The 27,268-nt window shown below is 38.4% G+C and overlaps 1 protein-coding gene across 1 annotated transcript in view; it reads right to left on the bottom strand.

Annotated features, from left to right (window-relative positions):
- Window positions 1-27,268, bottom strand: part of LOC117476589 (astrotactin-2-like) — a 252,926-nt gene that overhangs the window by 180,605 nt on the left and 45,053 nt on the right. Inside the window, exon 3 of the mRNA XM_034123245.1 lies at window positions 484-907. Coding sequence (XP_033979136.1) covers window positions 484-907 — 424 coding nt within the window. The remainder of the gene's footprint in view (window positions 1-483; window positions 908-27,268) is intronic.

Below are 27,268 nucleotides of genomic sequence, written 5' to 3'. Positions count from 1 at the left end.
GTCAATGCAATATCAAGCTTTTCTTTCTTTTCTTTCTTTTTCTCTTGTACGCCATGTAAAGGTTTCGGGTACCTACTTACTGTATATTGTGTATGTCTTTGCTTTATTGTAACTAAAATAAAAATTCAAAATAAAGTATTCAAAATACAAAAATACAATATTACTCGTAGAATACAGGATTCCTATCTTTACCAGAGTGATGTAATGGCGTGCACAAACTGCTGATTTCTAACAAAATGTAAGCAGGACATGCTGCGCTATCAAGAACACGGTTGAGCTGGCCGGAGCCAAAGTGAACTGTCCAGGCCGGGCCATCTGGGGAGCTGGCACTGAGAGCCTCCACGGAAGCACAAATCATCCTCTCAGAAACAACCACTGAGCAAAACAGATTTCCTGTGACAACTAAATCATGCTGTTAATCTCACAGCTATCACATTAATCCTCATGGCTAATTGTTTTTCAATCAAAAAGTATTTAACCTACCTCGTATTTCGAAATTATGTTTAATCTCATTCTCTTTGCACGTCATGTCTGTGTGCCCTCCGATGTTAACCCCGTAGTCCTCGTGGAACTTCCCGTCACTCAGCTTGTTGTGGAGCTGGTTTGGCGTGGAGTTATGGGAGTGTCCACATTGGTCATCGTCATCGCAGTCGTAGTCATCGAGAATGGGGGTCTCCCGGATGGGCATACCGATGACGGAGCTCCCGTGCTGGTGTGCGTTTCGAGAGCCCCGGTAGCTGTCTCTGCCCTGGGGTCCCAGTAGAACAGAGGGGATGTAGTGGATCTCATGGGTGGCCTCGGTGCTGGCGCTCTTCTGTGGGATACGGCGGCGCTTGCACCACCGGTGGCGCGTATACAGGACGAGGGTGAAGAGGAGAATAAGGAGGAGGAGAGCAATGAGGCCTCCCTGGATAAGAGAACAAGAGAGAAAGAGAATTAGAAAGGAAGCACACAAGAACAAAAATATGCTTTGATCACACTTAATTGGTCATTTCAGATTGTACACAACAATACAAACACCGTACACCTATAACAATAACAATGATGGCTCCAGTGTCACTTATATTAGTTTGAATGGCAATGAGCACCAATGGCCAGCTATTGAAATACAAGGGAAGCACGCAAGAAAAAAAAATGCTTATGATCACACTTAATTGGTAATGACGACATTTCAGATTGTACACAACAATACAAACACCTATAACAATAACAACGATTGCTCCAGTGTCACTTATATTAGGTTGAATGGCAATGAGCACCAATTGCTAGCTATTGAAAGAGTTCTAGCACTTCATTAAGTGGTTAGTTCTCCAAATAACAAGAGGCAGGTAACAATCAGAGACTAAATAATTTGTTCCTTTGCTGCTGACAAGTGCATTGTGTAAGTAGAAAAGTATGTATCACTTGAAAATGGAGCAGGCACAAAAATAAGGCCTATCTAGAAGATTCTTCTTTATGAAGGAGAGGTTTTCAAACTGTGTGCTTAAAATCAAAGTGAAACAACTGTGCCACAAACACCCCTTGTATCCACAAATATACATCATACAGTATGTAAAACCTTTACGAATGCATCGTGTTACTATTGTTGTTATAATAATGTGTCTTACTCTAATTTGGATGATTTAATTGAAATGACTGTATAGCTCATACAGATTTATTACCAGATACACTGCTTCATATTTATTCAAATACAAAATTGGTGATGTACAGGAGATAACTTACCATTATAAACGTATATACATGCAGGCAAACATCATAAACACAATCATAAACAAGAAAATCACGACAGCTTATGACAGCAAATGATGATTATATGGCAAGGCTATACGAGTAGCGATTGTATCACATTGTGGGTTTCTGTTATCGTGTCCATTCTCTGTCTATATACTGTAGTTGCTCTCATGCACAGAAATGAATCAGAAATCCTTTTCTTTGTAGAAAACTGCTGCAACTGAACTCCTATCTTCAGAGTGTCACACACACCAATGCACCAGGGATGCACCTTTCTTTTTCTCCTATGGTCCTTTCTCCTTCTTTTTTGTCGTCATGTAAATGCACCAGAGCATCACATTTGTCCACGGTTCATTGGATATCTCACCATCACAGAAACATCAAACACCCTGCCATACATGCTGCGACTGGATGATAAGGTAAATCCATATGCACAGACAGAATGCTGGAAAGACAGGGAGGCCATGACTTATTCTTTGATTTTTCTGCAATGACAAGCCAATAGGTGAGACGAAGTGTTTGATTCAGCAGGACACGACGACCTGAAGGCGATATATATTCACATTGTCAAAACGAAAATGCAAGGTCAGCGCTTTTGTGTGACATATTTAAAGATGTGGTGATATTCACCAAAGTACACACACGGGTGCCCATATGCATACATTTCAGCCACAGGAGCGTGAACATAGAGAACAGTACATACACAAACAGCACACACGTACAAAAATAAACTCAAGACAGAATAATGAATAAAATCCTAAAGGGGTCATTCATCAAAACATTTAAAATTCCATCTTCATGAGGAAAAACAAACCCCTTTGAAAGTATAACTCATGCACTGCTGGGTGTCCATAAATCAAACAATGCTGAGAGGGGAGGGGTGCAGAGAGCACCGGTGCCACGGACAAACTTGTTCATTAATCTCCAACAGGATGGCAGCTTTGCAGAAATGCAGTCCCGCAAACTCACCTTTGTCTGCACTTTTACATAAATTCCCCTGAAGAATGGCTAAAACATATGAAGGCTAATGTTTCATTTGAGCAACAAAGTGATAATGGAGTGACATTGTATGACTCTGCAGTACCACTGAGAGAGACTGCAATGAAAACAAATAAAGTGTGGAAATCTCTGTTCCAAGAAGCCGTTTTATCAGCCACAAATGTAAGACATAAATATGTTCAGTAGCTAGGCAATGTATTTGATCATCTGAACACTGCTGTAACACGGCAGTTGTCACTGGATACTAAAGAGGAAATTGTCCATTTGTCATGGAAATGTCAAGTAATTATTCCTTTTACAATGACACCATGCACTGCCAGGACACACTTGACATTTAAAACCTTAATTACCCTCCGTTTAAAGTGGACCTATCATGCTATATTTGAAAGATATATTGTAGGGCCATACCTATACAAAACATGTCTGTGAAGTTCTTTTTTCAAAATACCAAACAGATCACCCATTGTAGCCATCCCTCATACTGCTCAAACCCCTCTTTTGAAGCCCTGTTAGAGAAATGCGGATCTTGGGTCCTTAGCTTGATAAAAAGGAAAGAAGAGGAGGCGGAGCTAATGCCTGATCAGAATTCTACCGGAGATAAAGTTAAATTCTGCTGTGATAAAACGCCATCCTGTTTAAACCGCGTCAAGGATTATTTCTGAAATAGTATGGAGCTCAAATACTTTTTCTCTTGCAGGTTTATCACAAGGTGAGTTCTTTTTGTATTTCCTGCTTTTTAAAACACCTGTGCTCTACAGTACAGGTTAGCTCTGAGTGTTAGCGAGGCTTGCTAATGTAAACAAAGACGAGATTAAGTCGAAAACACGTCGGGCATTGTTTCTGATAGCAACTTTCTGTGGGTCCGCTGCCAATTTGACGTCAGTTCGGATGGAATCTGTATCCGCTCGTTGTACACCCGTTTTTAAAAGATTTGGATATGGAGGAAAAGAGAGAGGGTTTTATTTTCTGACGCTGCGTGAGTTCCCCGACGCACCGGGGACACATATGTATGTATAAAAGACATCACAAAGTGCATTTTGCATGATAGGTCCCCTTTACATTTGAATACTGCAGATTTGGTGCACAAGTACAGTTACAGTATAGACAGTCTAAAGGTTTTACAAAGTACAAACAGTCCTACTAAAAAAGCTATATATATCTCATGTCAGCTTTTGCCGTTTCATATTTTTCTTAATTTGACTGTCACATCAGCTTGCTCAAAATACTCTCAAATTCCCTTTCCTGTATCATGTCACAATGTTTTCCTTCATGCTTCCCATTGTTCTCGCTTTGTGTTCTCTCTCCTTCTCGATTACTGTACGTCCCTCCGTCTCCATTACCCTTCATGTTTGATCACATCTTTCTTCCACTCTTCAGTACAATCGCCATATAAATTCACAGCGGCAGATGTAGCCATGAGGGAAAATGGGGTTTCTGTTCATCCTCAGGCCTCACAAATCCCTGCTGCTTTAGTCCTAAGTGACTTCACAGGGAGGAGGGTGGCTGGAAACCGCATGATACCACTCTGTTCTATAGTGTATAGGTTTACTTCTGCCAGTAATTATTTTCCTTACTTTGCATTCTTTTTTTTCCTCAATAACACTCATTTCCCATCTGAATCACATTATTTTATTTTGCCTTTTGTTCTTTCTCTGCGTCCATTCTCCTGTTAATGTCCAATGTTATTCCTTTTGTGCCTGCCTTTTACCTCTCATTTTCTTCCCCATTTTCCTCTCCTCTGTGGATCATGTTGCCTCTTTCCTTTCATCATTCCCTGCCAGGCTCACTTGCAATGCTTTCATCCCTTTTCACTTGCTTTTTATCCTCAGTCTTTTACAGATTGGATGTAGAGTTTGGCGACGAACGCCTGCAATGAATTATTCAGCACATTATCTTACCTTATTTTAACTGACATAATACCAGCAAATTCCTCGGATTAAGCTATTACCTTGGTTTAGCCATGACAGTCATCTTAAAGGAAGGAACAGGACAGAAGCGTGTTTGTACTTTGTGTTGGAGCATATAATAACCAGTGATATTCATAAAGATATTGGCTGAGTGCATGACCTCCGAATGAATCTGGAAAGCAGAGAAAAAAAATCTATGAAAGTCTAACATTAAGGGAAAAAATATTCTTATACATATTAAATCATGCTGCCACTGGGGCATGTTTACAGTACTGGACTTATTCTAGTGGTTACCGTATTTCATAAAGCTCTGCAAAAAAAAAAAATCCCTGGATGAGAAAAAAAATCAACGCTGCACATTAGCAAATATGAGCATAATACATTCTAGTAATTTTGTTTACTCCCAAGAAAAAACACATTAGACTAAAAGATAACCCAATATGTGAAAGCAATGAACATAATGTGTCCAGATGGCTGGCTTAGACAACAATGTAGTTAACATAGCCTCCAGAATTATTATTTTGTGTGTGGCTGTATTATTAAGACAGATATTTTAATGTCTATATACAGTAACCTTAACATCACCACAGGCCGAGTAGAAACGTTTCAGTGTAGCTGTTCATGTTCAGGGATAATGAAAACCTGCAGAAGTGTATTTGCTCAACAGTAACATATTACATCGGCACTTGGAAGTGGGGACTCCAGATATTTGGTGTTAATATCACTAGTTTAAGTAGCAGAGAGTCATGACATGATAAACTTCCACCACTACCTCATTAAGACTATATCACTGAGTTTGATAGAAGTGAATGTGAATGAAAGATATTCCATGACTAATGACAATCAGACTGTTGTGTGTAATGTAAGAACATGAAAGGTTAGGGTTTTATTATGCTTTAGAATAAGCCATATATAAATGTCAACATTTCAGCTGTCACTGTTTAAAACTCATTAATACAAGCCTGATTATTTGCATAATATATTTCCCGTGCAATTTCCTGCTCGTTATTAAACTTTACTTTTTACGAATGATGAAAACAATATGATACGTACTTTTAAATTAATTAATGTTAAGCAAGGTGGTCTAGCTTGCTTGAAATATGCTCAACTTTGACTTTGAACATGTAGCAACATCCTGATTCTGTTTGTGTTGTTGTTTTGCTCCAACATTCTTTCAGCACATTTCTAATGTGTCTAATCTCAGCAATGTGACAATAATTCTGATGACATTTATTCTGTTGCAGACAGAAATAGCACTGTCACCATGGATCTCTAAGATGTGTCACCTCATTTTTGCACATTCATAGAAAAGAGCAGATGTCTAGGCCGATTCCCGACTGAATGTCATAGAAATACAATGCTAACTGCACAAGCATGTAGCCATGAAGAGATAATGTATATTCAGATAACATCCTAAATAAAATGATTGCATAATGAAAATGCACATGACTAGAATTGAGATTAAGCACAACATACATTGTTCTTGGTACCAATTATCAAATAAATTATTTTATTTTGCCTTTATTTATACAGGTGTAAAATCTCATTGAGACACAAGGTCTCATTTGCAAGAGAGACATGTCAGTGGTAACACTACCACACAAAGTTACAGACAGACAGGACACTAAACACAGAGGCAACACTAAAATACAACATCGTAAAAAAAGTAGTCATTGAAATCCATATAAAGTACCGGTAGTCAGATATAGCAGGTGCAAACACCCACAGATGATTTATCCAGCTAAAATTAGTTTAAAATCCGTGATGGGTATCAAACTGGTCAGCTTAAGTTCCTGCTGATATCAAAAATATAATGAATGTACTACAGTTGTGGTGTTTCTATTGGTAATGTCAGAATTAATATATGGTGTCACATTTTTCTGTTGCTGTCCTTTGTTGTTTCAGGAAAATAAAACAGTTTGAGGTTTTAAAAAAAGAAAAAAAAATGTTGTGAGGCCTGAAAAAAAGACAAATAGTATCATACATGATTGAAATGGGTTACTAAAATAGAAACACTGACATTGGTATTTATGGAACGAAATCAGTTACAGTATATTGTTGATACATTTCTGATCATCGGTTAAACCACTACAGTGGATAGAAAAACATAATTATGTCATTGGACAGTATGAATACTTTAGCACAACCGGGTCCCTTGTGATCCTAAGTGTCTCTGTGCATCAAAACAACACGACTCGGAGCAAACACATCCAACACATGCTCTGTGGTTTAGCCACCATCTGTGCACAGTGGAGGCTGGAGCTCACTGAACCATGGTTACCATCCACTTCCTGCTCCAAGGGAAGAATGGACCATAGCAATCTTTATTGTTTAGAGCAAATGCTCCTGTGAAAAAGCCACATGCTGAATTCAGATAGTCAAACAGAAACTACAATAACATATGACTTGCATGTACTGTAGCAAAAACGAGCGACAGATGACGGAGTGGATACCCATGCAGGTTACACAGCAATATGCACTCAAGCACAAGTGTACATACAGCACATACAAACACAAACCATATAGGCCTGTTTCTGTGTTAATGCCACTGTGTGTCAAGGAAAGAAAAATTACCTCTCCCATTATTGTGTCATTTTTTTTTATTTGTCTGCCTCCCACTCTTTTTACACCAATACCCCTCATGGTGTTGTGTTTCTTGCATCCCTCTCTCCCAGCAGGAAGTTAAAGTGGCATGTGCACTAGCATCTGCTCTCTGTTCTCTCTGTCCAACTACAAGTCGCAGCGTGAATGACAGGACATGGCTCTGTGGTTAATGTGTTCCCTTGTCTAATTCACCTTGGAAAAACCTGTCATTACCTGGAAACACGGAGGAATAACTACTAGTCACAGAATAGGGACACAGTGTAGCTCGACTGATAGTACCTTCATGACAATTTCAGACAACATATTTTACTCAGTGTCAGATTCGGCGATGGTTGAGCTATACATTCTTGCCATGACTTTGCAAAAAGACACCCAAGACTACATAATGGTGGAAAGGATGATGTTGTCTGCTACAACGTATATGATGTCATAAGGAAAGAGGCGCTAGGGACATACTTACCCCAGGAAAATAAACAATGGCACCCAAGGTAAGTCGTAGTGAAAAAGCATTACAAAAAAAGACTGTCAACTTTCACGTTCCATGCCCTACCCCAGTGTCATTGATATGGTGTACTCTAAACCCTGCATAAAAGGATGTTTGTTGACATATTTTAAAATAGGACGTGACCCGTTTCCAAATAGCCCTAAGTTAAATCTCAATAATCTATTTTAAAATGACTGAAAATCCTGAAGAAGTCCACAGCCCTATGTAAATCACTTGAGAAATGACACTGTCCAAAAGCCCATACCTAATCATAAAATCAGATTACACTGTGATTGAAAACTGAATGAAAATCTCCCACAGCTGAACTGGAAAAGCACCAGGTCGACCTTTCTATTTGTCCCTTCCGCCATGGGAACTAATACACGGTTCCATCATCGCAGCCCATCTCCTTTTCCGTCGCCTTGAGTCCTATCCCTTCATTTCTCTGCCTCTCTATACTCCCCTCGAGATGCAATGATGCTCTGGTCTGCCCAAGGAAAAGATTCAAGGGCAGATAATGTTCTCTTGAGCCCTGGCCTTGTGAATTATAACTGAGAATTAGGGCTGATTTGCTAGTGTGCTGCTACCGCCCACCCAATACCTCTCTCCCAGGACTTTTCTAGCTTTAGCACACGCATTACACAAAAGATTCTCCTATCTCAGCCATACTAAAAATAACTCTGTTTCTGACTCGGGGCCTTTTAGAGGGATGAAGTAGGCATCTGTGCTATAGATTAAATATATAAATGACATTTCAGTTTTGCAAAGGGGCATTCTTTAGACATATGCACCACTTGCAGAGAAGGCATTATTTTTAAATGTCATTTTTTAAAGTATGAGTATATAGAAATACCATTAGGAGGAGGAGCAAGCATTACTCGTGTGGCGTGTGGGTTGTGTGTTGGTGTTTGGATCAGGGGGTCACAGGTTCAAACCCCACTGCAGCCACTGCAGGCAGCATGTCGTTGTGTCCCTGGGCAAGACACTTCACCCCAAATTGCTCCTGTGGGGATTGCCCACAGTATTGAGTATGTAAGTCGCTTTGGATAAAAGCGTCTAACAAGTGACATGTAATGTAATGCAATGTAATTACTCTGGCCATGTTTGTCTGTGGACAGATCATTTGACGTGATCATATTGCAATTAGTACGAAAGCAATCAACAAACATTTTAAGGTGTAAAGTTAAGGCACAAATGAAGGTAATTGTAGAGGATGGGCATGTTCAGAGCAAGGAACACAACGGGGCTATAGGCCACCCCACTTTACGCCCCTGACACTGTTTGGATGTCAGATGTTCTCTACTTATTGTGTATACACTTAATTAAAATGTGACTGTTACACATCTAAAATAACAGGAAAAAAAAGTAAGGTATGACTGCTTGTCAGAAATTAAAGTAGTTTTGTTTAATAATGGAGGAAAGCTTTTTTCTGAATGTCTACTTTATAGTTATGGGCAGCACAGCTGATACAAAACATCAGTAGTTACTCAAATCAGCAGGGGGTATTCAGTTAAACATTCTACATTATGCCACCCAATGGGCTTTTCAAAGTGTAATCATGCATAAATTAGGTTTGGCCTACCCTATGAATAAAAGCAGTTATCTTGGTTTCAGTTCTGATGCATACCTTTAAAGGTGTGTTACGCTTTTTCCATTTCTACATTTATTTATAAATGATGCCCTTTGAGTATTTTGTTTGCAGATCACAAACAAAATAATTACAGAGGAGACCATAAAGTCTCCTTCTTTGAATTTCATTTGAAGTAATTACACAACACGTTATTATAAAAAAAGGCTGAATAGTACAAAATAAATGAAATAGAATTGAGTCAATGCATCAGTCTGCTACCCATGAGAGCATCAGTGAGGATACAAATGTTGAAAAAATGGGTCCGCATTTAGATAATGGCTCGCATTTGTTTTTTCCGCGCCATTGTAATAAAGCTTGGGTATATTTCTCAGTATAATGACATCCCATGATGCTCACTGTTTGCATGGTAACCAAATATAATTGCCTGATGACCATGCACCACTGCTTGCTCATTACCGTTACAAATTAGTACTGCTGGAAAGGAACAGACAACAATGCCCCCACAGCCTTACACCCCCCCTCCCACACAACAGTATGGCTCTTACATGTGCTTTAATAAAAAAACACTGAGGCAGTGTGAGCCAACTGTAAGCACACTTGCCCGCCTTGGTGACATTTCAGAGAAAGACATGTGATTAGAAAGGTAATGCCAATATTTACTGTGGTTTCACAAGGGGCCAATACAGGCTTGCTACAGCTGTTGATAACAAGGCAATAAGAGAGCCTGGACAATGAGGCCCTTGGGGTGACTTTGATTGAGAAAAAGGAAGGGCTGAGAAGTTAAAGGGGCAGGGAATTGATTTTTGCTTTTGTTAAGATACAGTCATCAGAGTGTGGACAATGGTGCAAGAGCAGTATGTGAGAACGGTGGAAGTACACAGTCATTTTTTATTTCCTATTTCACTTGGAAGGCCATATTTAAAAAGGTGTTTCAAGGCTTAAAAGTCAGATTAGTCAGATTGTTGTTTTTGCTGTTTCATCAGAGGCAATTTTGCATCTACCAGAATATAGAAAGAAATAAGACTAAAACTGTGAAATGTCTGTCTTTGCTAGAGAAAGAAATATCCTCGCCTTGAAAGCCTGCGGATGCACTAAAGGTTGGTGTGATTATAGGTGTTTTTATGTGTTTGTGCCTGTGAACCTTCATCAGAGACAGCTGGGGCTTCAGCCCTTGTTATATTCCCTGTCGTTTAGATTGAAGTGAGGCCATTATTTGTATCTGCATCTGTCGGCCAAGTGTTACCACAACAGCTTGTGAGAGTAGACCTGTAAGCGTGAGCCAGCAGCTGAAGGGGAAGGTAGTCTCTGTTCATTTGTGCCAAATGCAAGAAGAAAAACCCCCTCCCCCTTCTGCTTCCACCCTCACACCCCCATTCATGGTCATTCCCATGCTCCTCGTATCATAGTAATGTCTCCACACATCACTGGCAGCTCCAAACCCCATATTTAATTGTGTATACACTACAGTCTTGATATTGACACTAGCTGTACTTTCACCTAGACGCTGGGTAAAAGCATAGATGTATGTGGGGAACATGTCCAGTGTTTCCCATACATTGATTTATTTCTGGCGGGCCGCCACAATTAAATATTGTCCGCCACAAATGGCGGTGGCCCCACAAATAGAATCAAATTCTGTGGGAAACACTGATGTCTGTTTGTCTTCCAATCAGGATTGTGAGGAGGACAAAACAAATGGAAAATCACAGTCCTGCAGTGATAAATTGTCATAAATTGAAACTGATTTGAAAGGAAATGCTAATAGATAACCCAGGTCTGAATAAATCTTCTGAGCCCAATTCAAATAGCACAGATGTTCCCAATTGGTGCTTGAGTCATTAATGGCTGCTAGCAAAACACATCTGCTATCCTTAGCGCTAAGGGGAGGGGAAAACAAGCAGTTTAAATGTACATTAATGTGAAATTTCCCCAAGACTTGTCATTGTGATTCAAGAACCAATTAAAAAACAGTAAAAGATAACAGGATAAATCAATAGTGAGACCAGGAAGCAGATGAGGAAATGAGGAAAGGAGGAAAGAAGCCACCGGTCTGCTAGCTAACGGAAGTTAGTATGACAGAGCTTGGTGGTGCTATATTTAGAGTTCATAGAGGTTAATGAGATATGCAGTGAGGATGGTCCAATTCCCAGCAGTAAATATCTGTGAAGTGATGCATCAACATCGAAAGAAGCGTCTCAACTAAACATACATAATTAACATAATGTTTAGCTTGCATAGTTTCAACTTGGTATAGCACAAGAGAGCCAGGGGCCAACTATCGTGACAGGAAGAGCAGAAATAAATATGGTGCTTCCCGCTGTACAACTAAGAGTCAAGCTGTGAACATACATGTTAATATGTTTTCAAGTAAAACTAATAATAGGGTACAATTAGAACCGTAAATGTTTTGAATCTTCACAATATAGAAAATATGTAGATTCAATTGCATTACAAGTAAAGACATTAAACCAAAGTAAAATCAAGTTTATTATATCTGTATGTTTTATGTTGAATCACATTGCCCATCAACTACAGGAAATAGGTTTGGAGTTTTTGTAGTGTTGTGTTTATAATCATGTTTAGATATAGAATTTCCAATAATTGTTTTTTATGTCTCCTGAACAATGCACTAACACAAAAGTGTAATATGTTGCTTCAGAATTGTACATGTCTAATAACAAATATTTTAAAGTAATTCTATTCAACCTATCTACACATATAATGTGCATAATTTACCAATAACACACACACACACACACACACACACACACACACACACACACACAACACACACACACACACACACACACACACACACACATCACACACACACCACACACACACACACACACACACACACACACACACACACACACACACACACACACACACACACACACACACACAACACACACACACACACACACACACACACACCACACACACACACACACAACACACACACACACACACACACACACACACACACACACACACACACACACACACACACACACACACACACACACTAAACCTTTTCTTTCAGGACCACACTTTCTTTTGTTCGCGCAACTCCTGGTCTCCATCGGTAACAGTTTCCCAGGCAACAGAACAGACAGGGAGAAGGTGAATGAATGGGCAGAAGAAAAGAAAGAACAAACAAAACATGGGGGATATAGCCACTTCAACCTGAGTTTTGTCTCTATTAATAGCACCCCCCCTTTTTCCCTTGCACAGCAACTGGAAGTCTCAAAATAACTAATTTGCTTTGGTCATGACACTTTTCCAGCAAACAATTACTCATTACGATAATTTGTGTTTTTGTGTAAAAAGAACAAAATTGTGTATGTCATACACAGACACACAGCTTATTAAACAGTATCACACTACTCATAACAGTTATAGAGTACAATATATATTTAAGTTACTTTTGAACACGTTTAACGCACATGGAAAAAGTCATGCATAAGTTTCATCAGGAATAGATATGGCTAGTTACATTTTCATGCATTCAACTCAAACTCCTATATACAATACAGCTATTATTTGTGCTTATTTATACATTTGCATGATGGATTTAACTGTGATATGAACTGTGGTATTAAAGCAATATCATGTTTTAAACTTATTAATTTAATGGTAATACAATTTAACCCATGATGAGCATGGGTTAAAATCCACCAACCAGCTAAGGCCATTCTGTGAGGACTCCGTTTCCCATACATGCATTCACACCCACATACAGTTCAGCTGCATAATGTATAGCACGTGTGCAGTATCGCACAAAATATTCTACACAAAGCGTATCCACACAACCAGATAAAACCCAAGGCTCAACACTTAAAAAAAAAACTATACCAGCAAACAATATGGTCATAGAAAATAATGTAATGACACTGTTATAGCGTGGCCATACATGTATATGTAGGATTCCAAATTGAATCATATTGTAAAAATGAATGTAACAACATCCATAAGACAAAAAAAAAAAATCAGGAAACAACCCTTCTCATGCCACAACCAAAACCTGGACCGAAGCAATCATGACAGTGGCACAGCGCTTGAAGCAGCACCACAGCACCTGACCATGTGTTTAGTGTCCTGCTAAAATCTGGGAACAGAAGAGCTATGTGTGAGAACTTGTGGGTAACGGAGCGTCCACACAGCAGCGTTAAAAAAATCTTCCAACGCTTCTGCCCATTCACTTTGAATGGGGTGGCGTCACTTTGCCTCACTTTTCGCCGAACTGCATTGTGGGAAGCAGAGCGGAGATTTTCAGGATTTTCAGGATTCAAAAGTTGAGCAATGTTCAACTTTTGAAGCTGAGGTGGAAGCGTCAGCCAATCAAATCCCGTTTATGCAAATCTGACAGTTCAAGCGCTAGCCAATCAAACCGTGTGTAAGCTGGGAGAGACATACCGCAGGTCATTTCCTCATATTCCAAAAAATGGAGGAGAAATTAATTATAGTGGTAGGGAATCACCCGGTGCTTTATGACCAGTCCCTATTTACCTACCGGGATACAAACCGGAGGAGCCAGGCATGGAGGGAGGTGGCAGAGACAGTGGTAGGTTTTCGCCTGTTTGGGGAGTTTATATCCAGTTTACTTCGGGCTTTTTTGCTTTGTATGTCGGGGGCGGGAGATTCATGTGATTGGTTGTTGGTCACGTTGCTCGCAAAAAATCCCCAAGCTTCAGATACGCCCACCTCCAAGATTTTTTTAACGCTGCTGTGTGGACGCCAGGAGGCTTCCACCAAGAACTGCTTGTCCCATTATCTCCCCTATGAATACAAGTGGAGCCGGAGCCAGGGCAGAACACATAAAGAACACCTTGACCTACTGCATACACACATAGTGTCTCTCGCTGTAGGAGATTATAGTGAAAAGTGGTCCGTAACAAGGCTCATGTCCTCCTTATGGACTAATTAAAGGAAATTACACTTTTCATACGTGCCCCAAGTGGACTAATGACCTCATATCCATGCTCGGAGTGAGGGGAAAATTCCTCCATAGATGAATGTTATTCATATGTGATAGTCTAAAACTGCTTTCTAGGGATCATTGATTAAGAGTCATCTTCTTTGATACTTAAAAAATATAAACTGAAATTATAATTAATAGAAGTCACGCTTTACAGAGTAAAGAGCATCCATTCCTTTTGTTTTTTTAATCACTTGCAAGAGATGTTATATGATGTTTACAGTGAGATGAGGATGAATCCAAAGGATGAACACTTGTTACTCAAGATCATGAAGTCTCAACTCTTCAGCAGACGTGGAGATATAAAGAGAAAATGATGAAAAAACATTATCGTTATCTTATTACATCAGCAGTATCATCCCCGACAATGTTTCATGGCATAAATGGCTCTGGTTAAGCCGGGTTATTAGCAAGGCGGTGAGGCAGGTCTTTTGATGGATTTAATAGATGGGTGGTGAAAGAGCAGACTACCATGTGAGTTTCAGTAGTAGGGACTGCATACAGTGCAATACAGTACTATACAGAGGCATACTCATTAACAGATTGTATGGACCATACACTTCCACATAATGTTAACGGCTTCAATGAATAACGTTTTTAATTAACTAACTCAAGCTAAACAGGACACAAAGAAGAAACGTGGACAAAGTTAAATCATGTGTCTCTTGACATTTGAATCTTTGTTCTAGCTATAGAGGCACTTTTTAAATGTACCCTAAGCCTATTTAGGGGACATACAAGGTAAAACAGTTTTAGGTGAGAGGACAAATTGTCTTTCAAAAAAAGCCTGTAACTACGCCCGGAATAGGAACACCAAAGCCCACTGCAGCGACCACATTTAGAGAGTCCCATCGGATGAGAGGGTCACCCCAATGTGACCGTGTGATGCATAAAGGGGAGAACACTAACTGTTGTTTTTATGCAAGCATCTAATAGTAGGTTGAAATACTCTGCCTTCCTGAACAGCCATGAGCCACCAGGATTCCTCTTATGAATGTATAGTGGTACTAGAAAACATAAATGGACACATTAGTGACCCTGACGCCTGGAGGGGAATTACAGGGAGAAATATCCTCTCTGCTGGTGCAATGCTATTGAGCTTATGTGCGAGTCACGGATTGTATACACTGAACACTACAAGGAGGTTAGAGCTGGGGCATAGGCAGACATTTTAAAAAAGAACATGGAAAGCATTGCAGCTTTCTTCAGTAGCTGAAGTACCCTGATTGCACGTCACCATTGTCCCTTTTAATACAGTATTTACAATGTGTTCCATCCTATCTCTAATGGTTTGTTGGGATGATGCAATACATCTATGTGTTGCACTATAGCATGCATTTGATTAATGGTTTATGCTCATATCGCAGGTGCCACAGAAAATAAATTCAGGGTGTCTAAATAAGTGGTAGTAACTAACAAGACAGTGTTACTGACACCATAGTATTAGTTAAAAATAAATAAAAGAAAGCATCAATTCTTGCTTTTCTTTAAATCCCACGATGTGTGTGTTATGAGTTTGTATACAGAAGGTTGACTTTGAGAAGACCTCTATTGTCAAAAAGGGTATGGAGAACACTGGGGAACCCCTTGAAACTAATAAATAGGCCCTTTGGACAGAAGGCAAGAGATTCATCATTGGAGGGAGCTCATGGCTGCTCTTCATGGCAGCATCCACTGGGGTAGTATGGAGAGCTTGAGGGGTAGGCTGAGGGCCCTGGCTACTGTGAGGGTGTCACAGATTAAACCCTCTCTCCCATGCAGTGTGAACTTGAGAACAGTGCCGTGTGGTTGCCTTGGCAGAATGCAGCTGTGATTTAGCAAAAACAGCGTCATGTCTGCCAGGCGTTGGTGCCATATTCGGTAAATGCCCATTACTTTAAACATATGCACATTTTTCACCGACTGAGGAGTCTGCTTGATGTTGCGAAATTAAGTTTGTATTTCCACTGTTGGCAGTCAAGGAGAAGGTGACTGTTTTTCACACCCCATTCAAGGAAAACATTTCCCTAATGAGCATAAAAAACAAAATTAAAAATTAGAATGTGAGCTAGGAACATGTTGGGAAAATACTGAATGTACTCTTCCAATATCGAGTAGCACATGATAACAAAGGCCCTACGCAGCTGTGTACATGCACAGGATGTATGATTAGCCAGAAGAGCGTCAGGACATACTGTTTTCAGCATATGATAGCTATGTGACAACGATTAACATAATGATTCAGCCTCTATGGAGATAGACACATGACAAGCATAATCATTTCTGACGTGGGCCTTAGCTAATCTAAACAAAACATTGTATACTGCTTTGAACCAGTATTACTCCATCTTGTGACTGTGATACTCCCTCTCTTGTATATGAGCATGTGAAGGACACTGTTCAGGAACTAGTTGTACCATATATAGGGATGGGTATCGTTAAGGTTTTAACGGTACTACTACTTTTATCGATACCGCTTATCGGTCCGGTCTTTTAACGGTACTCTTATCGGTTCTTTTGGAGAGAAAAATGAGGTAAACTAACTATATGTTGTATGTCAGGGACGACGGATGGAAATTAGCTCAAAGCTAAAATCCGGCATATTTACACTTGAAGCTAGGGTGACCAGATGTCCCGCTTTGCGCGGGACTGCACAGCATTTTCACGACTTTTGGTGCGTCCCGCAAATTGAGACGATGTCCCGCATATTTCATTTTGATTGGCCAAAACGCTTTTCTGCCATTATGATTATGTTTTAAACGGCATTATGTAAGTTGCGCTGACAGGCGACAGAGGTCCACAGTGTACCCCCCCCCCCCAGTTGACAGTTCATGCGTCAACATTACATTTACATGTCCCACATTGTCCCACACAAATATACTCTCTGTCCCACTTGTGGCTTTCTGTCACCTGGTCACCCTACTTGAAGCATTATTTGTCTAAAGTGTTCATTAATGTGCATTGTCCCTATTCAAATAAACGATTAAATGAAAATTAACAAATTGTGAACAAAACTAACATTGCTTTTTATTTAAATGAAATGCATAATATTTCACATCAACAGAAACAACAACGTTTTAACAAATCATATTAAATAATCTGATGACAGAACTGTGAACAGAATGGGTGAAACTTTAACAAACTAAATAACTCAGTTCCCTCTAATCATTAACCCATGTTTGAATCATTGAGTTAGCTCCGTGTGTTGCTGCTAGCATACATAACACCTGACGTGGAAACGTTACTCGTGGATGGGGCTACAGAGCTACTAGAGAGACAGTCGAACCCGGTGCATTTCTCCGTCTGAACGTGGTGCACTTTTGCAAGATGTTTAGACAAATTGCTCGTGTTACCGCCCTGACATGCTAAACTCTTATTGCACTTTAGGCAACGAGCGAGACGGGTAAAGTTTAACCACACCTCGGAGCGCGTTCTCTCCGCCATCTCCTCCGTGTGTGTGTGTTGCTGCATGGAGCAGCTGCGTGTGTGTAAACTGCCCCGCCCCCTCGCACACAGGCGGGGGAGAGAGATCTCTCGTCTGGATTGGAGAGATCGAAAATACTAAAAATGACGCATTTTGCAGTCTTTTTGCGTATTAGAAACGGAGTTGGCGACACTAAAACTGCAATATAATGTTTGTGTAGCAATAATACACATGACATATTTTTTAGATGTCTCCAGTACCGATAAAAAGACCGATAACGTCGGATCTTAACGGTACCACGGTCTTTAATAATTCAGCCCCGGGGCCCGTTTAATACCGGGGCTCGGTACCCATCCCTAACCATATATATATATTTTTTTTTCTAACAGAAGAACACAATACAAATTTGAAATATTACATTCACCAATCATTTTCAGGCCAATGCTTTCAAGTAACAAATATTTCCTTGTAAATTCACTTTTGAAATCATTTAACAAATATGTTATGCCTTGGCCCGCAGCACACTTTTGCTGCAGCCACTCTTTAACAGCCAATATTCACAAAAAAGTTCTGAACTTTTACCGCATAATTTACATTGTGAGACACAAAGTCTGACGGACACCACGGCTGTATGAAACATATGGAAACCGATGGCTTAGTTACTTTTTTCATGATGGCAATACTGAAGAAGGGAAACAGAATGCTGCTGAATTTGCATGCAACATCACTATCCACGCTACAGACAATTTGCATTTTTTCAGACACGCTTTTGATTTGCCACGTCCTGGCATTCCTATCTCTATGGACATCTACTATCTTGCTGTGGAGTTGTAATTACATTTGTAAAGACTCTTTAGGTGAGGATTGAAAGGACAACACACAAAATTGAGTCCTCAACTCAGGATGAGAAATTCCTTTTTCAGTTGTAGACATGCTGTAGCGCGAAGGATGTATGTGAAGTGTCATATATGGCATGATGACAGCTGCAGCAGCAATGTGTTTAAGACTTGAGGCACATCATCATGTTAAGTCTGGGTCAGTTGGTAAACTACATGTTTTCTAGCACCAGAAAATCCAGAGTGATTCATTTTAGAAATGAAAATGCCTCAGCTTCACCAAACATAAATACATGTTCTTATTCATTTAAATTAGTATTTTTGTTTTGCAGCTCACTCTTTTGTTTCTACAGTAATTATGTACTTTTATACTTGTCACTTTTACTTTCCATTTACTTTTAACTGAGTCATTTAATTGGCAGCCCTCCATTTTGGAAAAGGAACAGCACTTACTCAACCAAATTAAGTCTTATTTCAGGTGGACAATTATAAATGAATGTCAAATGGAGTCATGCTCAAGAAGAAAACAATACAAAAATGTACTCTAAAGTGTTTTACATCAAAATACTTTTCTAATAATGTATAAAGCACAAATCCATTATATTTTGCCCAAAGATAATAAAAAATCCAAGGGCTTCAGGTAACAATAAATGATTTCTTTTTGAGAGAGTTCTTGGTGGTCGTACTGACTTTCCAATGCTGATTACAAATGATGATGTTGAATGAAATATAATAATAATGAAAACCTAATTATAAATACTAAACAATCCAAACATATACAGAATAACACTCATCATTTCACTTACTTGAATGTGTACACAATATCCCTGTAATCATCTCAAGTGGATTTATACAATTGATTATTATTTTATCAGTCAAATAAACTGTTTTATAAATGAACTTAGTTATAGGTTGGACTTTATGGTTTCAATTTAGTCTCGGTGTGCTGACAATGCTGTGGTTTGGTAGTTAAAACAGCTCAGAAATCCCATTAATTGCACCTAATGACAAAGCATTAGCAAGATGGTACATAGTGGAGCAGATATTTTAGCAGACATTTTATTCAGGAGTTGTTAGCTGGAATAGTAGACCTATATTCTTCAGGTTGATAAAACTAATTATACTTTTTCTCCCGTCTTCTGAATGTTATCACGATAATAACGTCATGAGGTGCATGCTCACATGTCAGTGTTGTGTTTCACATATTAAGAATTTTCACCTGTAAAATGACTTTGTTTACCTACACAACAGTACTAAGGTCTTAGCATGAAAGCTACATTGCTCACAAACATATAAGAGAACTACATTATGTTCATTTCAGGTGGAAGAGAGAGGATACAAATAGGTGACTTACTCAGTATATAAACATACTGTGGTAAAAATAATAGGATTTTGTTTAACTGGATACATGCAACATAGCTTTCATTATGAAGGTCTCATGTCATAAAATAAACAGTTTGATGTATTGAGAGGAAAAGGATGGCAACAGAAATACATGCTTTTCTCAATATTACATTTGAGCGATAATTACATTCATTTTATGGTTTACTTTATAGATAAAAAAATTGCAAAAGAGCATCTTGAGCCTTAGACCTACTTTACCACTTAAACCTTTATTGTGAGTAAGTGCTGGTATAATGTAAGCGATACATATTGAGCAGTGATGATGTAAAGAAGCTTTTTCATTTATTATTTTTATAAATTGCAAACACGAACAATTAGCTCCTTTGGCAAATCACTTTTATCATAATTGTTACCTCTAGAAGCTTCATGTCAATCTCATAAGTTGCTGGCAACCAGATCATTTTAATTAACAGGGACTTGGTATTCGTGCTACAACAATGCGCATGTGTAAGACACCCGGAACAATTAAAGCTTGGAGCAATTAAATTATAACTCGCCTGGAATGTAACATAGCAATTTAAAATGTCCTCCCTAGCATTATGGCTGCCTGTTTCTGAGGTGAAAATTAATTTGTGTAGCCGGATTTCAGATGAGCCATGGTTGCCCCAAATGCCTCGATGACCCACCATGCACTGACGGTCATATATCATCAGTGACAGCTTAATTATAAAGAAGCCATTTCAACTGTGTAAGGTGCACTGTGATCTTCATGCAGATCTATCAGGACAGAGATAAGAATAGTAGACCTCTCTTTAAGTTTTTGTGAGTGCAGGAATATTAAATGACCCCAGTCATATCCTCAATTATATTATGTAATTAAATAAACTGAATGTGTTTTATTTATTAAAGTACTTTATTTAGTTTTAAGTGTTTGGGTAACTGGTGTATTTAACATAATATACAGATAGTCAATGCCTCATTGCAAAATAAAAATCCTGCGGACCCACAGATCTCGGGGAAGGATGATTATGTTCGGTAGCGTGGCATATGAAAGGATCTCATTTTGGTAAAATAGTACCTGTCCTCCCAGTGAACTCCGACATGCCGTTTCTTTCAAAAGTCCTCCCCAGTGCTACACACAGTATGACTGACGGCATATTTCCCAGAATTGATATATTCAAATGTCCACGGCATTATATCATTTTGATTACTGATGAGAAAGAAATGCAATTATATCTCAACTGTATTCTTTATAGCATCATGCACTGTGCATCATGAATTGTTTATGATGTAAAGGTTGAATTGAGCAGAGAAAATGGCTTTTTTCTCTGTGATCGGTCTTTACTATGATAAAGGCTTTGTTTAAAAAGGGCTGCTTTAGTACATCTCAGAGGTCTGATCAAACCATTGCTGTGACTCTAGAGGCAAACGGTCTGGTGTTAGATGTTAATAAATCTATGAATCACATTATTTATTATTTCTCATTTTCTGTCTGCAGGGCTGTCACATTTATTTCGAGAATGGTCTAAATTCTATCAATCATCCTTGTCTCCGATAGTGGGGAAATATTTATTATTCTGTTTGTAGTCTTTTTATGTGCTGCCTGTAATGCTAATGGTTCTGTTTTTGCAATTGTAAGATGAAGAAAAACTATGATAGTATATATATATATATATATATATATAGACAGAGGTAAGAGGCAGAAACCAAATGCAATGAAGTTCTTCACTGATACTGAAATATAGAATATAACCCTTCGAATGATTTAAATCACAGTCTGGCTCCTGCTAAAAAAAAAAAGTTTGACAAAAAGCCAACCAATACAAATAAAATCCTTGCAGTGTATTCTAAAGTGTGTAAGTATAATATGTATTGGATACGGACTGCAGTGATAAAAGGAAAAGCAGTACATATTAGTATACTGAATGCAGAAAAAAGCTTTATAGTATTCAGCTTTTTAAGTGTTTATTTGTAATCTATCGCACAATCAATCAAAGTACATTACAAAGGCAATAAGTGTCTCTGCCTTTGTGAACAAACTCGAAAACCCTCACTTCTCCAATTAGTTTCTTTCAAAGTTTATAAAGGAGGTTATTGCAATAAACTGAAGGTGTTGATTACAACTCATTTACCAACTGATATGAGAATAGATGTGACAGGACTGTCTTGAATAACATTTCAAAGAACGGGTTGACAATGTAAGATACCACTGTACTGTATGTGTTATTAATATGTTGCTAACTCAACCTCCACATAGGGATTTGAAATATATATTAAGCCATATTGTCGCTGAACTTCAACAGAAACTCCGCTATCCTGTTCAGATGTTTGGGAGTATTGTATCACGGTTTTAGCACACATCGTTATGTTATATTAAGCGTTAACATCAGCAGAATGTGAAAAACATTAGTGGGAAAAAAAGAAACCAAATAACAGCTTTCATTGGATTCAGCAGGGTTGTTGAACAGAACAAAATGCCTATGCAGTGTCACCATGAAGTTGAAGGATGAATATAAAGGATTGAACAGATGTGTATCACAATAGAGAAGAATATCATCATACAAGCAGTGATTCATTCTATATTTGAAGGATACTTTAATCAGTGTTTGAGTACGTTTAAAGAGTAAGGAAAACATAAACACCGAGTTGCTTTCAGCTAACGGGTAATACAATTACTGTACAAGGACAGTGAAGGGCCAGTGGGTGTGTTTGTGAAAGAAATGCTCCCCTTTGTAAACTTCTCGCTGTAACCTCCAAAGTCTACATGCATTGTTAAGAAAGATACTTTTCCATAAGTGTCAACAACCATTATATGAACTACTGCAGGCCTTAACCGTTAGCTGAACCATATCAATCTTTTGTACGAAAATATTCTCAACTAAAGAATAGCCTAACATGCTTTATAGACTTGCAGATAACTTGGAATAATCACTAACAATAAAAAAAGAATGTGTTATAATGAAAAACACATTACTTGCAACTCTCATGGTTAAGAGTATCACTCATGTAAAATAAATATATCTCAACACCACGTCAGTCAACTGCCATTTTAGCCTGGGTTACATAAGATACCTGTCTCTGTCTGCTGCTGTCACATAACGGTGAGACAGCGCAGAGGAAGGACAACCAAAAGCAGGGAGAGTTGGGAAAACGTTTGCCTGAGTGAGTGAGAAACTGACAGCTCAATGCCAGAATAATAGAGTACTCACACTTCAGTCTTGCCCAGAACTGACAGCATCAGACAGTGTGATGTTCACTCAAAGAGCCAGGAGACACCTTGGGGCCATGGGGCCAAACCACCAGGCCCGATGTCCTGTTCTTCCCCTCACCTTTACATTTTGTACACATTAAACATTGTAAATGCAACTCCCTAAAAACACTATTATACTGAGTTTTTGCAAATGCATTTCACCTGCATAAAACCATGTTTTAAACAGATAAATACAGGTTTACTGCTTAGGGGGGGTGCTGCCTGAGGGGGGCAGAGAGAGGGGCTGTGGATTATTGTTGTTGATTAATGCATCAGTGTTTCTTAGGGTCAAAAACACTAAATTCACAACTTAAAATGAAAGTATTTAGTTTATTTGATAAAAGAGCACATGTTCAATGTCAAAAGTGACAGTAGATATAAATGAGTTTGCAATTGGTGCTATATATATATATATATATATATATATCTATATATATATATATATATATATATATATATATATATATATATCTCTATATATATTCATATATCTATATATATCTCTATATATATCTCTCTCTATCTATCTCTATCTCTCTCTCGCCTGTCTTTCCCCCCCTTCCCTTCTTCTTCTTTTTTTTTTTCTTCTTCTTTTGTCTCTCTCTCTCTCTCTCTCCTCTCTCTCCTCCTCCTCCCCCCCTCTCTCTCTCTCTATATATATATATAATAATAATAAATATATATACAAAATAATAATAAAAAAATAAAAGAATAATAATTAATTTTTAATTTTTTTAAAGACCTTCAATTTCAGGGGGGCTCCGTTGGCAGGGCGCAGTGCCCCTCCAAGACAATGGTAGGGGAAACACTGATATATTGTCAAATTAATAATGCATCCAATGCCTATATGTTGACTCTGTACACCTCAGCTCTATGCAGCACAACACAGGTTGCTCTGTATTTGCTGGATGTGTTAAAAGGCAACCGTTTGCTAAAATATATGCCTCAGCAATGCATAAGATATATCTCAGTTTTTGAACGTTTGTTTCCGCTGAAAGAAGTGACCAAAAAAACATCAGTTAATGCAGGTTGAAAGAAATGTGTTTTACTTATTAAGAAGAAACATAAAATAGCACCAGGAATTATTTTCTAGAGAAAAGAATACATTTGTTAACGGATTTATTGAAATCAAGCTGTGAGTGTGATCCACACACGGTCACATCTGAGCCTATTAGGATTGTATTATAAAATAAGTGGCTTGATATGTACTGTATGTCCTCATGTGGTTTCTTGTATTCAACTAGCATGAACACATAGAAGCTGAGGTGTTCTTTCATCAAGTATATCGGTTAAAGATGAGATGGATGATGGCACACATTTAACAAGTTCAGCTGTATCTAATTATAAAGATGTTTGAGAGAAGGTTGAGCAGAGGACAGTGAGACGCAACCAAGACACAGAGAAATAGGGGAGTTATAGTAATCCAATATTATAAAACTTGTAATTATACCAGAATGAATGTATCCAAAAGCAAAAACAGCAAATGAAACATCAATCTTCTCTAATGATTTGTTCTGCTCTGTGGCCCGGGAGCCTTTGGCCCATCCCAGCACCCACTGGGTACTGGGTGAGGGGGGGGCTCACATATGTTCAATTTAGAGTTGCCAGTCCACATATGTAAGCCTGCCAATAAAAGAAGGTCCTGGAAATTGAAAAACATGCAACAAAATGGGTCGAACAAAACAATCATGTCTAGAAAAATGTGTAAAAACGAATTAAATCAGATAATAATGAACAGAAAACAGTCCAAACGATCAAAGCTCATTTGTATAGAAGATGTGAACTACTTTTGATCCAACAGAAATAAGCAAAACTTGATTCAATGATTCACACTGTTTGATTATTTGCCTTTTTTCATGGAGACATTTTTTTTGACATTTCGTCCAAATAAAAAAAGAAGACATAAATAATAGGATGTAATAAAATAATGAAAGCTGAATCCTATTGAGCTGTTATGGTTATAGTCTGAGTATTCTGTATGATGGCTCCTTGCAAAGGCCTATTGTTAAGTCATTATTCAAATCTATAATATCTAGGTGCTTTTCCTAATATGACAAACATGTGAGCCAAAATGTCTGCAGTAAAAATGTCTATCCAAAAAGTCTCACTGCCAGTGGAAATACTTTTTTTAATTAGTAGTCACACCAGGGAATACAGTGACGAAGAATATCCCCTTGCCGTTCCCATAATCATATATAATAAACATATTCTTGTTTCAGTGACGGTGTAAAACAAAACTAATGACACTGAATAGTCATAATGTCATACGTTTGATTCATGTTGATCATGTCAGCTGCTACAACACAGCCATGACACTGTTATGCACACCCCTTCAAATAAAGTGTCACACCAAAAGTGTGTAGTGGGTGGGAGAGGAGGAGGTGGGGCCGTGAGCAGCAGAGGTGAGAGGATTCAAAAGAACGCGGAGGTGGGTAGAGCGAAGAGACGGCGAGAAGGTGTGCATGGAGAAGAGGGGGAGATACCGAAATAGAGAAGGTGTGCGAGGAGAGGGGATAACAAGATAGGTGTGAACAATGTAACCATGTTTTTGGTAGAAAATGAGAAGGTGATGAGCAGGCAAGAATCGGAGAGGAAGACTAATCTGTAAAAACACAGCCAGGAGAATTCAAAAAGAATTAACAAGATGAGATAAAGCACTTGGAAGGTATTGACATCCATCAAGGTGTGATTATTATTTTTTTAAATGCTAGCAGAAAGAGAATTGTCAATTAACACAAGGTGGTGACAGTGCAGAGGCTGGTGTTTCCAATTCTGTCTAGAGGGAAGAAGAAGAAGAAGAAGAAGATTCAACTTATTGTCATCACACAGTACAGGTACTATGCAACGAAACGGTTTCTCTGCATTTGACCCATCCTAGTGTTAGGAGCAGAAGAAGAAGAAACTAACTATTTTAGTGAGAGAATGCCGGAGAACAAAAGTATGTAGGAGTTGAGTTATCAGCTGCACTGTAGAGTGTGTGCATGTACTGTATATGTTAATAGTGAGCTTCAGCCTCAGAGGATTACAAATAACAGTAACTCTGTATTAGGGCTGTGCAATTAATCGTATTTTAATCGCAATTACGATTTTGGCCTGCCACAATTACGAAAACAACATAATCGAAAAAAACGATTATTTTGCTTTGCTAGGTTGTGACAGTGCACTGCAACACATTTGATCAAATGTATTTGTATGTATCATATTTATATATGTTTAGTAGCTTGTTGAAGTGCGCTCCAAAATATTTGTTGATCTTGTTTATTGGTATTTATTATTTTGATATTATTTATTTAAATGTAGATATAAATGTATCATTTATTTTATTTATTTTTGTATTGGTTTTTCAGTTGAATTATACGCTCAGGGAAATCAACAGTTAAAAAGATACTGTTCAAATTATTATTTGTATTTAAAAGTTCAATAAATGGATGTTTTCAAAGTCAATGAATAATCGTATTTAATAATCGTGATATCAATTATTGACCAAAATAATCGTGATTATAATTTTTGCCATAATCGCACAGCCCTACTCTGTATTCACCAGTCAGAAAGCTGCAGTATGGCAATGAAATCAATATACTGATACACTTAGGTATTCTAGCCATCACTGTCAAACCACATTTCTGCTCCACCTGCTATAATATAAATAATAACAAAGAAAATACAGACATAATAATAACAAAGTGTGTTAAAAGTGTATTGAAATAATACATACGAATTGAAGTGAGGTATATATTACTTAAACGCAGCAGAATAAAAGGAGAGGAAAATCAATTCTACAAAGTAGAGTGATCAGTGCAAATAATCTGCAATAGGCATTTTGTGGACTCCTTTATTGGATTTGTTGTGAGAAGTCTTGCTGCAGCAACTTTTAAACTAGTTGTAGTTTGGAGAGGTTGTATGGGGTGAGACAAAAACAAGTTGACACTTCCCCATACACCCTGACAGCATCCCATCAACAAGAACTAATACACCAGGAGTTGCAACACTTAACCCTCCTATTGTCTTCGTTTTCCCCCCCCCCTTACTTTGGTGTTTGCGGTCAAATTTGACCGGTCCTGTTTTAACTGCTATTACATTAACACAAAAAACATTAATCATCACCAAATTTCATTTAACACCTTTTCAAACTGTAAAT

Source organism: Trematomus bernacchii, unplaced genomic scaffold, assembly GCF_902827165.1.
Source record: "Trematomus bernacchii unplaced genomic scaffold, fTreBer1.1, whole genome shotgun sequence".
In the NCBI taxonomy this organism is placed as follows: Eukaryota; Metazoa; Chordata; class Actinopteri; order Perciformes; family Nototheniidae; genus Trematomus; species Trematomus bernacchii.
The sequence above is the reverse complement of the archived record's forward strand: the minus strand, read 5'-3'. Positions and strand labels throughout refer to the sequence as shown.